This window comes from Dipodomys merriami, unplaced genomic scaffold, assembly GCF_024711535.1.
Source record: "Dipodomys merriami isolate MVZ:Mamm:240054 unplaced genomic scaffold, mDipMer1.0.p SCAF_92, whole genome shotgun sequence".
Taxonomy (NCBI): domain Eukaryota; kingdom Metazoa; phylum Chordata; class Mammalia; order Rodentia; family Heteromyidae; genus Dipodomys; species Dipodomys merriami.
The window spans coordinates 2,863,621-2,880,639 of NW_027206535.1; the positions used below are offsets into that span (position 1 = coordinate 2,863,621).

General features: G+C 44.1%; 1 protein-coding gene across 1 annotated transcript; it reads right to left on the reverse strand.

The window, feature by feature from the left end:
- Nucleotides 1-2,666: 2,666 nt before the first annotated feature.
- Nucleotides 2,667-14,553, reverse strand: Pglyrp3 (peptidoglycan recognition protein 3). Its single transcript, XM_070013821.1, has 8 exons — nt 14,502-14,553; nt 14,082-14,189; nt 13,042-13,243; nt 10,924-11,042; nt 9,885-10,037; nt 6,907-7,105; nt 3,748-3,866; nt 2,667-3,096 (listed from the first exon to the last, which is right to left on the reverse strand). The coding sequence occupies exons 1-8, from the start codon at nt 14,551-14,553 to the stop codon at nt 2,918-2,920; spliced, it is 1,131 nt and encodes a 376-aa protein (XP_069869922.1). The 3' UTR covers nt 2,667-2,917.
- Between the last annotated feature and the right edge of the window lie 2,466 nt (nt 14,554-17,019).

Consider the following 17,019-nt stretch of genomic DNA (forward strand, 5'->3'; position numbering starts at 1 on the left):
TTCATCTTTCCCAACCCCACCCATCCCCTCAATTCACCTAGTTCCAGCTTCACAGACAAACATTGAAAATTGTGACTGCCTTCTCCCGCCCTTCCTCTGTCTGTCTGTCCACCCCCCCCCACTTGACCTCATTCCCCTAGCCCCCCCATCAGAGTATTTACTAGCCCCATGCTCTGATTTTAGTTAAATTGTATGTTTCAGATCCATACAAGACAAATCTGGAGAAAACAATAATCCAAACCATGTAATAACTTGGTTTGGGGGAGAAGTCTATGACTTACGATAGAGACTGAGGATTCTACAGTGCTCCTACTAAAGCCTGCCTAGGGCAGAGCCTCGGGTAAGCCAATGAGTCCCTGAGGCCTAGAAATGATGTTCAAATCAAAAGGAGAATAACATCTATGTTGAAGAACTGGAAGGAAAGCCAAGAAATAAAACTTGGCAGCTTTGCTGGGCACTAATGGCTCACGCTTGTAATCCTAGCTACTCAGGAGGCTGAGATCTGAGGATCGAAGTTCAAAGCTAGCATGAGCAGGAAAGTCCATGAGACTCTTAGTTCCAATTAACTACCAAACAGCTGGAAGTAGAGCTGTGGCTCAAGTGGTAGAACGCTAACCTCACGTACAACAAGCTCAGAGGTGGCGGCTTAGGCCCTAATATCAAGCCCCAAGACCAGTACAAAAGGGAAAATGGCAACTTAGTCATCCATCTGTGCTATTATAATAGAATATCTGACACTGGGTGATTTATGAACAACAAAGATTTATTTCATATGGTCTGGAAGCTGGAAATTCCAGAGTCGAGAGGCCCACATCTGGGGAGAAAAATCTTCACTGGGTCATGCCATGTCAGAATGTGGAAGGGTGAGACAGTGCATGTATGCATGCATGCACGTACATATACAGAGCAAGAGAAAGCAACACGGGCTAAACTCATTTTTATAACAAATCTACTTTCACAATAATGACATTAATACATTAGTTATGTTTTAAAAGCCTCATCTTTCAATACTTTTGCCAACTTTTAACACATAAACTTTGGGGGACACATATAAGCCCTAGCAGATGGCTTGTTCATGAGACTTTCTCATCTTAAGTTCACCTCCTTGGCTTATTTCTTGCAGGAAGGGCTATTAAAATCACCTGTGCTGGGGTAGTCTCTTCCAGGAAGTCTGAACCAAGCCCTGACCTCCATGGGAAGACTGGGTTGACAAAAGCCTCTGGGAGAAAAGTTCCTGTTCCAGCAATCTTCCTCTAGCTGTATAAATCAAGAAGGGGTACTAAGTCTTCCTGGACCTATGTGATTCTAGAAAATCCATTCATTCCCTTGCTTACACACCCAAGACACCTAAGGGAAAAGGACAGACACAGTTAATCCAATGAGATCCAAAGCAGGAAATCTACCAGGCACTGATGGTTCAAGCCTATAATTCTAGCTACTCAGGAGGCTGAGAGCTGAGGGTAGCAAATGGAAGCCAGCCCAGGGGTGGGGGTGCAGAGAGAGGTGTGGAGAAGAAGCTCATGAAGGCTCTTAACTCCAATTTACCAACAAATAGCCAAAAGTGGAGGCGTGGCTCAAATATAGAGTACCAGCCTTGAGCGGAAAGGGAGAGTGGGAGGCCCTGAGTTCAAGGCCCCAGTACCAGCACAAAAGAAAAGAATTTTTAAAAAGGAGGAAATCTTTGAAAAGCACAAAGAGGTGCAAATGTGTGGCTGTTAAAAACCTGACTAGTAAGAGATGCCAGAACATTCTAAGCACAAAGACACAGTATGCATGTCAAAGGAATTTACCAAGTGACCGGGAGGCTCATGTTTCTGGCTCTTCTCCTTCTATTCCCTTTTCCTTCTTCCCTTTTTTTTGGATTAGGCCCAGTAAAGCAATATCCAGCCTGTGTGCTTCTGTTGAACAGCACTAGGTTTTCTCACTCCTATCTAAATAGATTTATTTATTTATTCATTACTCCCTGCTGGACAGAAAGGGCCGCAGAGTACCAAAGTTCTAGGTCCTCACTCAGCCCAGTGCCCAGCATAGCCTAGCCAGGCACAGGCAGGCTGAGCTGCTTTGTACAGATATATCTCTGGCTGGCTCTAAAGAAGCATATGGCTCCAGCCTTCAGAATACTCTAGGGAGACAAGGGCATGGGAATCAGAAAGACAGTACCCACTACAGACAAGCCACCAGAGCCAACTCTGATACTTAGACTGAGAAGGAACAGGATGGAAAGAATGCTGCAGCACTACTCAGAAGCACTTCCCAAAAAGAGATGATGGAACACACCGGCCAGGTGAGCAGGCACGAGGATGTACTATTTTGTGTCTATTTAGCTATTTCTTCCACAAACATCTCTAGTACATACTAAATTCCAGACACTGTTCAGGAACTGACACAGGACACAGTGATAAATAGAACTCAGCAGCTCCCCCAGACACATTCACAGTCTAGGAGAAAATAGACATTACTATTTTAAAAAACAACAACAACAATAACTACAGCCCTTAAAGGATAGCAACCAATTCTGTGCAAGTCAATGGGCACCCTGAGATGAACACCCAGGCCTGGCTAATAGACAAGGGCTAGCAGCTGCTAGGCAGACCACAGGGAAAGCCATAGCAGGCAGAGGGGCAGGTACCAAGGGAAAGAGAAATGTGACAGGGACCTCTAGACATCTCACCTGCCTGATAAAGATAAAGGAAGGAGAGGAGGGAGGAGGCTAGACCCAAATTCAGAGGACTGTGAGTGCCTAGGGTGGGGGACACTGGAGAACATCATCAGGAAAGGACAGGAGCATCCCAACCAAGCAAAGGGGAACCAGGTGAGGCTGATAGGGGAAGGAAGATACAGGATATTAAACCAAGGTGGAAAGTGAGGACAGAGACCCCGTGGGATGTTGAGAAGCCTCCGAAGTTGCTGGGCTTGCTCAGAGTTTGAAGTGAGGCCACGTCTTGATGATGTCATACAAAGCCTTCCCAGGAGACAGAGTATTGGCCACATCACTGTGGCCCATCAGCAGGTAGTTGGGGGCTAAGTACCCCTTGAGCACAGCACACTGGATCAGGTCCTGGGCTGCCTCCAATGCTGCTGCATTGGGAGGCTTTTCTGCAAAACATGTTTACTCCCATCAATCATTAGGGCCTTATGATTACCTGCTTAAGGAAGGACAAGCATTTGGATTCCAGTCCCATTTCTTTCCTTACTCCACCCCAAGCCATCATCATCATCATCAATCATCATCATCATCATGGGAAACAAATTTACATGAGTTGTAGCAATCAGACACAAAAAGAAGACAGGCTATTGTGTTCCTCCATTTTCCTGGCCTGAGTTTCTTTTAGAAATTTTAACAGCTGCCCTAGAGTAGAATTCTAGGGCATCCCTTCTTAACAGGTCCAGAGCAGATATGCCCACTGGATCCTTCTCTGTGGTGCAGTCGTGTTCACCAGCACTGTCATCATGATCATCAAGGAAAGAGACAGAGAGAACCAAAACAGTACCAAATTTGCAAAAGTTTTTTCCTTTGCCTAATGTTTGCCTTGGGTATAAATACAACCAGATGGACCTGGGGTGTGGGATGGGTGGCTAAGGATAAATGTTCTATCTGGGAGAGGTATCTGATGACAATCATCCTGTACTGAGAGTCTGCTTTAAACTTAAGAGCTCCACTGGCCCTGGCCGGTCCCACCTTGCCACCCTTGGTCTTACCCTCCCGAGACATTCCACATAGTACTCCATTACCCAGAGCCCTCTTACCTACAAAGTTTCCCATAAAGGCAATTCCTAGAGCAATATCATTGTATCCATAGGTGTGAGAGCCTTGAATATGCCAGCCAACTCCTTCATATACTCCACCATCCTGGCCCACCAAGAAGCTAGGATAAGGCAAAAGAAAACAAAGAAATCACTCTGGGGAGAACTTGCTTCAGTCATTCCTTTAATCAGTAATTCATACTTTCATCTATGTATCACCTATTAGCTGGATGTCTCTTAGGGACCAGGGTGCACAGAGAATAAATACAAAAACACAGTCCATAAACAGTGTACCTCTATCCCCCCCCACTTCACGAAGCTGGCCCCCCTAAGGTGACTTCTGGCTTCCTTGATTCTGAGTACAGTGGGCACTTACTTTACTTCTGCAGTACATTGTCCCTATTCATTACCCTCTTGAAATATTGTCTTTCCCAAGCTTTCACAAGCCCGCACTTTCCTCCTTGCCTGTGCTCTGGCTGCTTTCCCTCAGGTCCCTCTACCATCACAAATACTTTTCCTCGACACTGTGTCCTCAGAAACCCAGTCTATCTTCTCAGGACCCTACTCAAGCCCCTTCTCTTGTTGGATCAACATACTCACTTTGGTCAATGATTGACTCTCATAGTTTCAATTAGCATATATAAAAATCCAACATATCGCTGGATGTGGGTGGCTCACACCTGTAATCCTATCTACTCAGGAGGCTGAGATCTGAAGATCACAGTTCAAAGCCAGCCCAGGCAGGAAAGTCCGTGAGACTCTTAACTCTAATAAACCACCAGAAAATCAGATGTGGCGCTGTGGCTCAAGTGGTAGAGTGCTAGCCTTGAGTTGAAGAGCTGAGGGACAGCACTCAAGCCCAGGGTTCAAGCCTCATGACCAACAAAAAAAAAAAAAAAATCCAACAAGTCTAGACCAACCAAAAACATTGGGCACTATCCTGAATGCCACTTTGTCCTTCTCCCAACCCCATCTAATCATTAATCATGACTTACTATGCCCTTCCATAGCTCCTAAATTCCTCTACTTCCCTCAGCAAACAGCTACTATTATCCCTTAAGTCACTGGGTTAATACAATAACTCCCTACTCAGAGTTTCACCTCCTTCCAGCCTTTTTCTTTCTTTCTTTCTTTTTGGGTCCGGTCATGGGGCCTGAACTCTGGGCCTGGGCGCTGTCCCTCAGCTCTTCAGCTCAAGGCTAGCTCTCTACCACTTGAGCTACAGCGCCACTTCCGGCTTTTTTTTCTTTTTGCTTATGTGGTGCTGGGGAATCGAACCCAGGGCCTCAGGCATGCAAGCCAAGCGCTCTACCACTGAGCCACCTTCCCAGCCCTTTCTTTCTTTCTTTCTTTCTTTCTTTCTTTCTTTCTTTCTTTCTTTCTTTCTTTCTTTCTTTCTTTATTTCTTTCTTTCTTTCTTTCTTTTTTGCCTGTCATGGGGCTGGAACTCTGGGCAAGGCTACCTCTCTACCACTTGAGTCATAGCACCACTTTCAGTTTTCTGAGTGGTTTATTGGAGATAAGAGGCTCATGGCCTTTCCTGCCTGGGCTGGCTTTGAACCTTACATCTCAGCCTCCTGAGTAGCTAGGATTACAGGTGTGAGCCACCAGCGCCCAGCTCAACCATTCTTAAAATGGCATTCAAAGAGATTTTTCTAGCATATAAATTCTATCACAGGGTGCTATTCATGTCTCAAGGATCAATTACAAGGTCCTGGTGATATGACTCCGCACAGGCCTCTCCAATCTCAAGCCCCAGGACCACCACACACACACGCGCGCACACACACACACACACACACACACACACACACACACACACACAAAATACACACTGTCTGGACACCAGGTCTTCAATATGTGGTGTGCTCCTTTACCTGGAACATGCTCCCCCTTCTTTGCCCAAATAACTCTTAATACCTTATCTATGTGCCACCATAGATGCCTTTTCTTCAGGAGCACTTCTTCAATGCCAATCACTCCCCCAAGGAACTGAATGGAGGCTCATCTTAGGTGTGCCCAGATTTTTTCTTCTGTCACAGTGCTTAATGTTGTGCATTATAATTACTTGTTTATTATCTCTCTCAACTCCATAGGGAAGGGACCATATATTCCTTGCCTAGCATGCAGCAGGTAACAGACACCCAATAAAATGGCCTACAAAGTTACTAATGATGTGCGAGTGGGCGTTTTGTCCTGGTTGCGGTAGATATCCTGAACATCATGCCGCTGGAGTGGGGATAGATTGCATAGCAGGTTTTGAAAGAGAAGTACAGCCTCTGAAGACTGAAGTGGAAAACAAGCTTCTGATCGTTCCCATTTGGGATTTCTACATTTGTCATCAATTCTCTGTTATCTGAGCTAAGTAACTGCAGCCAAACCTATAAAAGTCCTGCAAAATGAGGCAGATTTTTGTCTGTATGCAAAAGCTGCTTATAAACAGGAGCTGAGATGAGAAATCCATCCAGAAGGGCAATAACACATCTGCAGAAATAAACCAATCCAAGACACCAAAATTTGCTGTGGATGAGTCCTAAATAAATAACCTAAAACCCTTCTGTGAAACATTCAAGGCATCTCCCAACTTGCGTCTGCTATTACATTAGTTTAATATGGTTTTGTTTCTAAAAATATTCTCAAAAGAGAATACTTTGATCTCACTCACTGTCTACAATAGGAAATGTATTATGTGTTCTGTTATAGAAATAAGACAAAAAAAAGAGGCCCAGAGAAGTTACAAGTTCCTATCTATAAGCATGATAAATCACAGAGGACTCTCAGGATTCTAACATCACAGAGAGTAAGGCAGGGATTGGGCTAGATGGAGGTAGCAGTAAACAGGACCTTTGACTCTGATTGCTTAGAAAGGGCTGCATAAATAGGCACATCCCTTCCCTTCAATAGCCTTCCTGAGGGATCTCATAGTCTTGCTTTATAACTATGGCTTTCTATGTCTTCTCTTCAGATTCTTCCCAGCCACATGTGGAGAACATTCCCAAAAGGAATTTATAGCTGTGCTATAAATGATACTCAGTCTAGAGTTCCATAAGAATAAAGAATGATGCCTATGCAAAGTGCTTGGCATGGCGAAAGGACTCCTCCAGCCTTCTTTTCCACAGCCCTAAAGAAGAAAGGGGCCATGTTTCCACTGATTCTACTTACTGATAGCCAATGTCACAAAAGCCTTGTTTGTCCATGTGAAAAGACTGGGTATTTCTGATGTTGATCTGGCAGGCGGTGGACACATTGCAGCTTGTCCCAGCAGTGTGAATGATGATGACGTATTTGGCTGGGAGAAGCATCTGAGGGCAGTGTGTCTCTCTGGCTTCCCAAGTAGATCGTGGGGTGATGTGGGGGCAAGCTGAGGTGAAGGAAATGGAAATAGGAATTGGTCCATGCCTCTTGTGAACATCTCACATCCGCAGGCTGGGTTATTATGCCTCAGTCTCTCCACAACAGCCAGCACTCATGGAAACATCCTATCATGAACTTCACTGCAGGAGAATTCTGATTTGAGGTCTTTAAAAGCCAAACCTATAGCAGTGTTGTGTGTGAGCTGAGCCATTGAGTAGGAAGTTCCCCAGCTCCCCTTCTTGGGAGGGATTGTGTCACTCTTGAGTACCAGGGATCTCCTGGCCACTCTGAGATACTCCTCCAGCTCCCTACTCATAGGGAGATGCTTCCTAATCCAGCCCACTGTGGAAAGTCCCCAGGAAGGCTGGGGGACTGCATCCCTGCCCACCACTCCTGGGTCAGAACACTGGAGCCAAGGGACAGGATTCTGATAACTGTAGAAACTAGGGTGTGTACAGAAGGGAACAGACCCATGAGTCAGACAGAATAGTGGTTATTTTCTCCAAAAATCTAAGTGTATGTTTACATGGGTATTATGGAACAAGAATGATACACCGAAATCTGCTTACTCTTTAAATTGATCGCATATATATGGAAATATGTGGAAATCTGTAAAGATTCTATAAATGTTGAGGAATTAACACTTTATGGATAGTGCTAATCTAAAAGCCAGTAAACCTCTATTTAGAGATTAATAAGTTTAAAAACCCAATTTCTAAAGGTATAGTTGAGTTTTAGGAAAAGGATCACTCTAACAGCAATAGTGACACTCACTAAAAGTACTCATTATTTTTATTGGTTGTAATTTGCTACTGGCTCTCTCCAAAACAGTGCATCATTTTCATTGCTCAAGTTCTTAGAAGATTCATTCTTCTAAGAAGAATGTGAATCCAGATGCCTAGTGGCTGATGCCTATAATCCCAGCTACTCAGGAGGCTGAAATCTGAGGGTCACAGTTGGAAGTCAGCCCAGGCAAGAAAGTTCATGAGACTCTTATCTCCAATTTGTCACCAGAATAAAACCTGAAATAGCGCTGTGGCTCAAAGTGGTAGAGCACTAGCCTTGAGCAAAGACACTCTGTGACAGCATCCAGGTCCTGAGTTCAAGCCCCCATGACCAACAGCAACAAAAAAAAGAATATGTGAATTCAAGCCATTTTCTATCACAGACCATGTGACAGGCTGGCTAGCTTTTCTCCTTAGAAAAGTATGTGAGTGTGTGTGTGTGTGTGTGTGTGTGTGTGTGTGTGTGTGTGCGCGCGCGCGCGCGCGTGTGTGTGTGTGTGTGTACACAGTGTACACAACTATAGAAATACATTGATGTTATGTTATTTCCCTTCCCCTTCCCAAATTAGACAACTGTATATACAAGATGCAGGGTACCAAAATCAAGTACAGTGACAACAGGGGATATACCATAGGGGAAAGAACATACAAAGGAAACCAAAAAAAATCACATAGTACATTTAAAACAACAACAAAGAAAGACCTTTGTGTCCCTATCTTGGGGTTCATTTCACTTAAAACCTGAAAGAAGGACACAGGATGACCCATTACAACAATGATACCCACAAGACAGTATATTGGAATTGAACTTTACAACTTCCAGGCTGCGGGGAGGAGTGGGTGAGGTGAGGGAGGGAAGGAATAGTGGGAGAACAACAAGGGAAGGGGTAATAATGCTCGACAAGAAATGTGCTCATTGCCTTATTCATGTAACTGTAACCCCTCTGCACAGCATCTTTACAATAAAATAAAATTTGAAAAAAGAAATATATTGGAAGTGATGCTGTAGCTCAAGTGGTGGAGCGTTCACCTTGAGCTGAAGAACTGAGGGACAGCACTCAGGCCCAGAGTTCAAGACCCACGACCGACAAAAAGAAAGAAAGGAAGAAAGGAAGGAAGGAAGAAAGGAAGAAAGAAAGAAGGAAGGAAGGAAAGAAAGAAAGAAAGAAAGAAAGAAAGAAAGAAAGAAAGAAAGAAAGAAAGAAAGAAAGAAAGAAAGAAAGAAAGAAGAAAGAAAAAAGAAAGAAAGAAAGAGAGAGAGAGAGAGAAAGAGAGAGAGAGAGAAAAGAAAAAAGAAATATATTGACATCACTCCATTCGTATGCCTCATTTTTCTCCATCTCCTCCATGCTATCAAACAACATAAATATTTCACCTACCATTTGTTCATTTCCAGACTTTACTCACTGAAGCATAACCTCCCTACAGGTGGAGGGCTTTATCTACATTCTTCACAGCTGTATGCTCACTCAGTACCTGGAACACCCGCTGGTCGATCATTATTGGTTGATCCATTTATTTGTTGAATTTATTTGTTGAATTTAAATCTGGGTATATGTATATTTGTGTTAAGAATGAATCTGTGGCAGTATCATAGTATCATACCGAGCAGGTGGGGGGAGGTGGAGAAAAAGTCAGGAAAGTGCCCTTTCAGAATCTTCCAGGCATGAGTTGTTCTTGGTTTAAGAAGCACATAGAGTCCCTCAGGAGACAAAGGGTAAACCAATACAGCCGTACTCACTAGACACACAACATGTGGGTAAGGAAGGGAGAGAAAAACTGGGAGAGAGTGAGGGAAGGCGTGACACTGTCCAAAAAGAAATGTACTCCAATGAGGGAAGAGGTGACAATGCTCAACAACTCATTACCTTACCTGACTTATGTAACTGTAACCAATAAAAAATAAAAATGAAAGAAAAGAGTCCAACCAGAAAAGAATATTCACAAATGGGGCTGCAGGGGGTAAGAAAGAAGCAGGATGAGGAGAAATTAAGGTCTTACCTTTCTTAGGTGTCTTTGGATTTGAAGGGGCCAAGCAGTTCTCTTCTTTCAAGAGGAGTGGCCGAACATACCTGGGTGACAGGTGACCCATCTGTATGGCATAGAAGACCAGACCTTCTGCTGCAGCTAAGGCAGCAGGGCTTGGACTGCTACCTTTAGAGGAGATAACATGGACATAGAACTATTAGTAAATTGTTCTTTATACCAGGAAAAGGAGTGGTATGACTGCCTGAGCTTGAGTGGCTGATGGGTAGGAAGATAGAAAATAGCCTCAAGGGTCATGACAGAAGGTCTAAAAGACAAGAACTATCCATCAGAGCTCTCAGCAGCCAATACTGGCAACCTCTTCCAAGAGCCAACCTAACAGTATCCATCTACAGGTAGAAGGGCCAAGAGGAAATAAAAGGCAGAGGGAGACTCACTGGACCAACTCAGGTATACCTTGGGATGGGTACAGGGGAGACTGACAATATATATACTGAGTAGCTGCCATAATTGGGCATGTAGTACATTCTTTACGTCCACTAGCCCACACAATTCTCACAGAACCCCTCTAAGATAAAGATTACTCCTAACCTAATCATCAACTGGAGATACTTACAGATACAAGTTATCTATAAGCTCTCAACTCCATCCTTCCTGCACACAACTCTACTGTTGTTTGTTTATATGTTCTGTTGTTGACCCCTGCAAACTCTATGTCCCAACTTACTTGCCTGCTGGATTCCTGCTAGTTTCTACCAACAGAAGACACTAGAAGAAGAAATAAGCCCTGTTTTTTCTGCCCTCACCCATCCAACATCCAAAGCATCACTGTGAACATCCAGACTCCAGGTGGGACTAACAGTAAACCCAAGCAACGCCCACTGTGGCGTCACCAACATCAGAGTGCAGACCACAAAAAGAAAGGACAAGGAAAATACGTGTCATAGAATCTAATGAGCAAAGAGCTTCAAGAGAAGGTATAAAAGGGGACAAGTATGATGTAGGCTGAAGCAATAAAAGTAATTATGAGAGTCCACAGGGAAATGACCATTACCTATCTTATTGCCAAAAAAGGCAATGCCCAGGGAGACATTGTTGTATCCTTGAGTGTGCAAACCTTGGACGTGCCAACCAACACCTTCATACACCCTGCCATCATCCCCAATCAGGAAGCTGCCAAGCAAGGAAATATTGGTTTAGTGGTAAATCTCTGTAGGAAAATCCTTCTCACTGATCCTTAAAAGGGAAACAGGGTCTTTGATGCTCACAAATAAGTACTATTCTTTAATAGTATAAGAATATGGAGCAGAAAAAAATTTAAACCAATAGACCTGAGAATACACTTCATTTTTGGCTGTGACTGTTTGAATGCCTTTTCCAGGATCTTACTTTAAAAAATACTTTTTTGATTCAAGGTAGAATTTGAATGTGTGACTACTAAGGATGTGACGACCTTAGCTGAACATTTTCAAGGGCCCAAGAATTAACTCATCACCATTTTACATTACAGGATGAAGCTCTTGAACATTCTTTAAAACATTAGCCTAAAATTCAGAATTTGTGTTATTTTTACTTTTTCTTTAGTTTTTCCATTGTAATTCCCATAAGCTCTTCATTATCACAGAAGTGTATTTAGAACATCATCTGCTCTTCAGTTTCTTTTTAAGTGTGATATACATACTCTTTTATTTTCCCCATTTATTCCTTCTTCATTTCTGTCTCTTTATGATTTCTCATCCTCCACCTTCTAGATGGCTTCAAAACTGATGTTTTCATGACTGTTTACATATCAGCTTTTACTAGATCATGAGGTTCCAAAGCAAACTGAACACAAGGGATATTTCCTGGAAGTCAAGTAAAGACCCCCACACTGAGTCAGGCCAACTTCCCACCTCACACTGGGGAATGGGAATGGGGGCACAAAGATCCCATATCTCACTGGCTTGCCCACCACTACTTCCAGCAGATTCCTCTGTCACAATGCAGCTGCCTCTGGTTAGCCCAATGTGAACGCAGCTGCACTGAATATTGAGTCATCTCTGCAGAAACCTCACTCAGAGGCACAGTCAGTTAGAAACACTTAATTACCCTGAAGCAGGTAACACTACAGTGACACCAACAGAGCAGCAGAGGTCGTAAGTACAGGACCTGCAGATGATCCTGATGGCTATAAACAGAGCCTCTAGATGCTCTTAGTTATTTCTGTGGAAAATAAATTTAAAGGGCATGAGTGCAAAATGAATAAATCAGAAGTCACTTTTTGTAGATAAAAAATGCCATTTCTAATCTTTCTCAAGTATTTGATATAATGTAATATATTTATATGAGGATCTGTATATACATACTCACATATATATTCTCATATATAAGCATGCTTGTTTGTGTGTGTGTGTGTGTGTGTGTGTGTGTGTGTGCGCGTGTGTGTGTGTGCGTGCGTGCGTGTATCCTCACTCTTGAGTCTAAATGAGAAGAGAAGCTTCTAGGTCTCTATTATAGTCTTCCCAGTAGATATTCAATGCACAAGGCAGGAATCGTTTTGACACGTGACTCTTCTCCCACCTGTTCCAAGGCCTACTCTTCCCTATATACCCCACCTCCACCTCTTTGGTAAGGTGGTTCTTCTGGGTAACAAACGGGAAAGTGTTTCCCAGGGTCCTGGACTAAGTGGGTACTGGCCTTCACAGAGCTGGACTAACAGGCAGTCTCTGACATTACTCGTAGTCCATGCTTCCTTGCTCTGAGTCATTTTAAACAAATTCTTGAGATCCCCTAGACTGTGGCATTCTCCCTTGTGAAATAAGGTGGCAATGTTTCTCCTATCCATTCATTCCTCTGAGGAGCTGGAAGGGCCTAATTAGGTGATATTCAGATCTGTGAACTGCAAGTCTTGACAAGTTCTCAGAGAGGGACTATAGGTATTGTCCATCTAACCTTCCCAGCTTCTTTTCCAGAGTTCAGGAGTTCCTGTGTAAGCAAATGGCTCTTAGCAGGCCCTCCTCATAGCCTCTGAAGGACTATGGGTTTTGTTTTTCTTTTTTAAAAAAAAAATCCTTTTTATTCATCATTAAAGCAGCATCAATAAAGCCCAGAAAAAAAAATATCAGGGAAACCAAGGAGGGAAAATAGAGCCCTAAAAGAGGTAACTTTTGAAAGGGGCTGACCAGCCTCTTACTTGAAGGCCATATCACACCAGCCTTTGTTATGGACAGAATGAGACTGTAGCACCCGCAGCTTCTGGCTGCAAGAGTTCTGTTCCTGGCACTCCATCCCCATGAGCTGCTCCGTGATGAGGTAAGCCACAGGTGGGCTCAGCAGGGCTGTGCAGGTGAGTGGTCTCGCCTCCCACTCCTTGCGGGAGACTATGGTGGGAATGCCTGTCAAAGAGATCACAGGATGACATGCGACAGGCCCTATCCAGGGCTCTGCCCTGCCCCACAATGGGGTAGGAGCCCAGAGGGAGGCCTCCTCCACCCACAGCCTCCCTTTCTCATCTTCATGGCCCTATTTAGGCTAAACAACTACCCAGACACGCTACACTCTGCATTGTCAAGTTGCCTTCTTCCCTATTCTTTTCTCACATTTCCCTGGTCTTCAACTTCTCTCTTGCCTGTGTGTGATCTCCCCTCCTTCAGAAAGTATCTCCAGGCAACATTCTAAACTGCCTAATCTTGAAGCAACTTACACGGATGCCTTAGGATTCAGTTCCCATCCTGGCATTGGCCTCTGGACCTCTATCTGTGTCTGATCATAGACTTCATTCAGAATGGTGATTGGGAAGAAAGTTCTGCCAGCCTTCTCAACTAGGGACTCCAGAGCCCACAGGAAGTTTCCTAAAAATGGAATGTAACTCTCTCTTCCAGGTGAGATCTCTCCAGGAGTAGAGCTAGGAGACCCCAACCCAAGACTGTAGGCTCCCTGAACGCTACAGCTCTCCCTTCCCAGCGCCTTGGGAGCTCTCCGAGTGTCTCCATTCTTACAGTGGGAGGTAAGGAGTGGGACACATGTCTTCTCTCACTGTACTTTCTCTCCCCTCTTCTTCTAGATTTTTCTCTTCTTCTTTTTTAGAAGAACCTCCCTTTGCCTAAGGACTCAGGATAGTTCATGGGAGTGACCAACAAGTGAGCTCTTTAGGATTCTCGCCCATCCACCCACTCCCAGACAAGACATAATCAAGTCCTGAGAAAGCCCAGCCAATCCCCTAAAATGCCTTACTATTGTGGTTCCTGTGAGTGAGCTGTGAGATACCAACTAACATGTCTAGAAGCTTCTCTGAGATATCGCTGGCTTGGGTTTCATTCCAGGACAACTGCAGGACATCTCCTGCAAAGGAATGGGGCAATGGTCCATGAAGAGAAGAAAACAGGCAGCATGGCCAGGTACGCTCCTTCCATTGCCCCCAGCCTTCCAGCCTCCCCATTCCCCAGTGTCCTCCAGGAAGCAACACAGAAGAACTGCAGCTAGCTCTGGTCTCAGCCTTCCGCTGCCTCCCACCCACCTCTGCCCCAACCGGCCACCTTAATCCTGAGATGAGGAGGCCTGCTCTTTCCAACCCTCTCTCCATTAGGAGCTCTGTAGACTCCTCTGCTGCCTTATGGAGCAGCACTGGCTGCCCCAGTTCACTTACACGCTTACCAGCCGATCCACGGGCCCCCTGCAGAGTGTTACATACCAAGATGGCTGTCATTATTTTGAGCAAATACTTAATATTTGTATTGAGCACACATTGGTGCCATATAAAGCTCTCAAAATTAGAAATAGATGTATCGTTGTGACTGCCCTCAAAAATTAAGCATTTCAAAACAAGTCTGTTGAATTATTAGTCATCACCAACATTTCTTCACCTTCCACAGTCCCCAGTAGACTTTGGGAGCAATAGCCATCCCGCAGCAGCCATTCCCATTGGCCAGGTCTGTGATGGCAAAGCCTCAAGGATGCTATCAGAACGTGGTTTAGGACACCCTCATGAGATAAGCAACACAAAATAGTTACTCCCTCTACACAGATGGAAACCGAGGCCCAGAGAGTTGAAATGACTTGTCTAACATGTTAGAAGTTTTAAGAGGTGGACACCAGTCTCCAGAACCTCAGCACTTGAGTTATAACCACAACCCTCGGCAGCCTCCCCAGAGTTGCCGGATGAACTTGAGCAAGTCCTTGGCTCCTTGGGACCTGTTTCTCTGTCTATAAGACAAAGCCATTGAAAATTTCCACTGTAACTCTAGAACAATAGCAAATATTTGAATCTGACACTGAACCAGGGTGTGCTGGGCAGCTGGAGAGACTGTTGGGGTTCAGAACCAAATCTCTAAGAGGAAGCACAAGACAAAAGAGGAGAAGAAAGAGGAGGAGGAGAAGGGAGGAGGAGGAGGAGGAGAAGAAGGAGGAGGAGGAGGAGGAGGAGGAGGAGGAGGAGGAGGAGGAGGAGGAGGAGGAGGAGGAGGAGGAGGAGGAGGAAGCTAGAAGAGACAATTAACAAAGACCCTCAGATCCAAAAAGCAGCTATCAGGCCAGAGCCAACACCAAGTGGTAGGACAGGTGCACAGTGGGAACCAGGATTCATTCTGGGGTGAGGGCAGGGCATGAGTCACTGCCTCACTTGGGCAAGCTACTTCCTGATCAGGGCCTCAGAAAGGCTAGCTATGTATTCCCCGGCTTGTAAGTTTCTCCAACACTAACTTCAAGTGATCCTATTAAATTTAGCTGCCAAAGAAGCAGAAGGCAAAGTTATATTATTGCTTCTAAACAGCAGTATGTATATCAGGCAACATGAAAACATGTCCAGTATTCAATGGACTACAGAAGTGATCCCAGAAATTATAGCCTTTGTCCAGCATTTGAGAATCACCAAACAGATGTCCATTTTAATTTAATAGCATTTACTTAATGAGCATTTGTGATGTGTCTTATCGTAAGTATAAAACTCTCAGAAATATTTTGATGTAGTAAATGGAATTGCTCCTCTTAAGGAATTTGAATTCATTTACAAATGTAGACCATAGTTCTGTGTTTAACTATGACTAGTATAAAAATGAAGATAAACCAGTGGCTCATGCCTGTAATATGCACCACCAGCTTTCAGCACTATCTTTCTATCAGTATAAGTAAAGAAGTCTCCAAAAGCCTGAATAACATGTTTGGGATCATAGCAAATAGCAGGACAAGAATTTGCCTGAACAACAATGCTCGATAAGAAATGTACTCATTACCTTGCTCATGTAACTGTAACCCCTCTGTACAGTATTTTTACAATTAAAAAAACATACAAAAAAAAAGAATTTGCCTGAAGATATGACAACTCCAGAACCGTGTTCCAAATTGCTAGCTAGCTACACCAGGTAGAGCACTAGGTATATTTCTAATATTCAACTGAAGGACAGTTGTTTGTCCATCACCAAAAGCACTTGTGATACAAAGAAAGAAAACTTACCCCAGACACAGAGACCCAAAGCAGAGAAAATAAGAAGCCAGGGTAACATCTTCACAGAGTTCCAGGATGCCAACGGAGAAAACGTGGATGGTGGTCCCAAAAGGAACAGAGACCCTGCCTGGAAAGATGCTGACAGTTAACATGACCGTTCTCACTCTACAACCAAAGCACCAACCTACTACATGGTACCCCTGTCTGCCTACCCATCACACCACAGCCTCTTTAGTGCCAAAGGCTCAGTTTTCTCAGATCCTCTGCCCACACCAGATGCACAATGAATGTGAAGATGCTGCCGGGTAGCAGCAGCTCACATCTATAATCGTATCTACTCAGGAAGCTGAGAATTGAGGATCGAAGTTCAAAGTCAGACCAGGTAGGAAAGTCCCTAAGACACTCATCTTCAATTAACCACCAAAAAGCCAGAAGTAGAATGGTGGCTTAAATGATAGAGTGTTAGCCTTGAGTGAAAAGCTAAAAGACAGACCCACACAAAAATGTGAGGAAGCTAATATCAGTGTCTAGCTAGCCCTCTCCCCATCCTCTTCTTATTATCTCAGGAAACTCCTGGTCCCTCACTGGGATTCCAGTGCCTAATCTTGATCCTTCTGGGGTGGATAATCGCAATTTCTAAAATCTCCAGTAGCCATTATAAATGAACCCTATTTTTAGGATATTTTCATAACCTTAGATTTGAGCATATGAAATCTTCCTTGATTGTAACAA

What these genes read in the sequence shown, in the direction of transcription:
- Pglyrp3 (XM_070013821.1), bottom strand. Translation starts at nt 14,553, where the DNA reads ATGACAGCCATCTTGGTATGTAACACTCTGCAGGGGGCCCGTGGATCG. An exon ending in TCCAAAGACACCTAAGAAAG is followed by an intron (nt 7,106 to 9,884) that starts GTAAGACCTTAA and finishes CCTTCACCTCAG; the next exon opens with CTTGCCCCCACATCACCCCA. An exon ending in TTTTGTGACATTGGCTATCA is followed by an intron (nt 3,867 to 6,906) that starts GTAAGTAGAATC and finishes GCCTTATCCTAG; the next exon opens with CTTCTTGGTGGGCCAGGATG.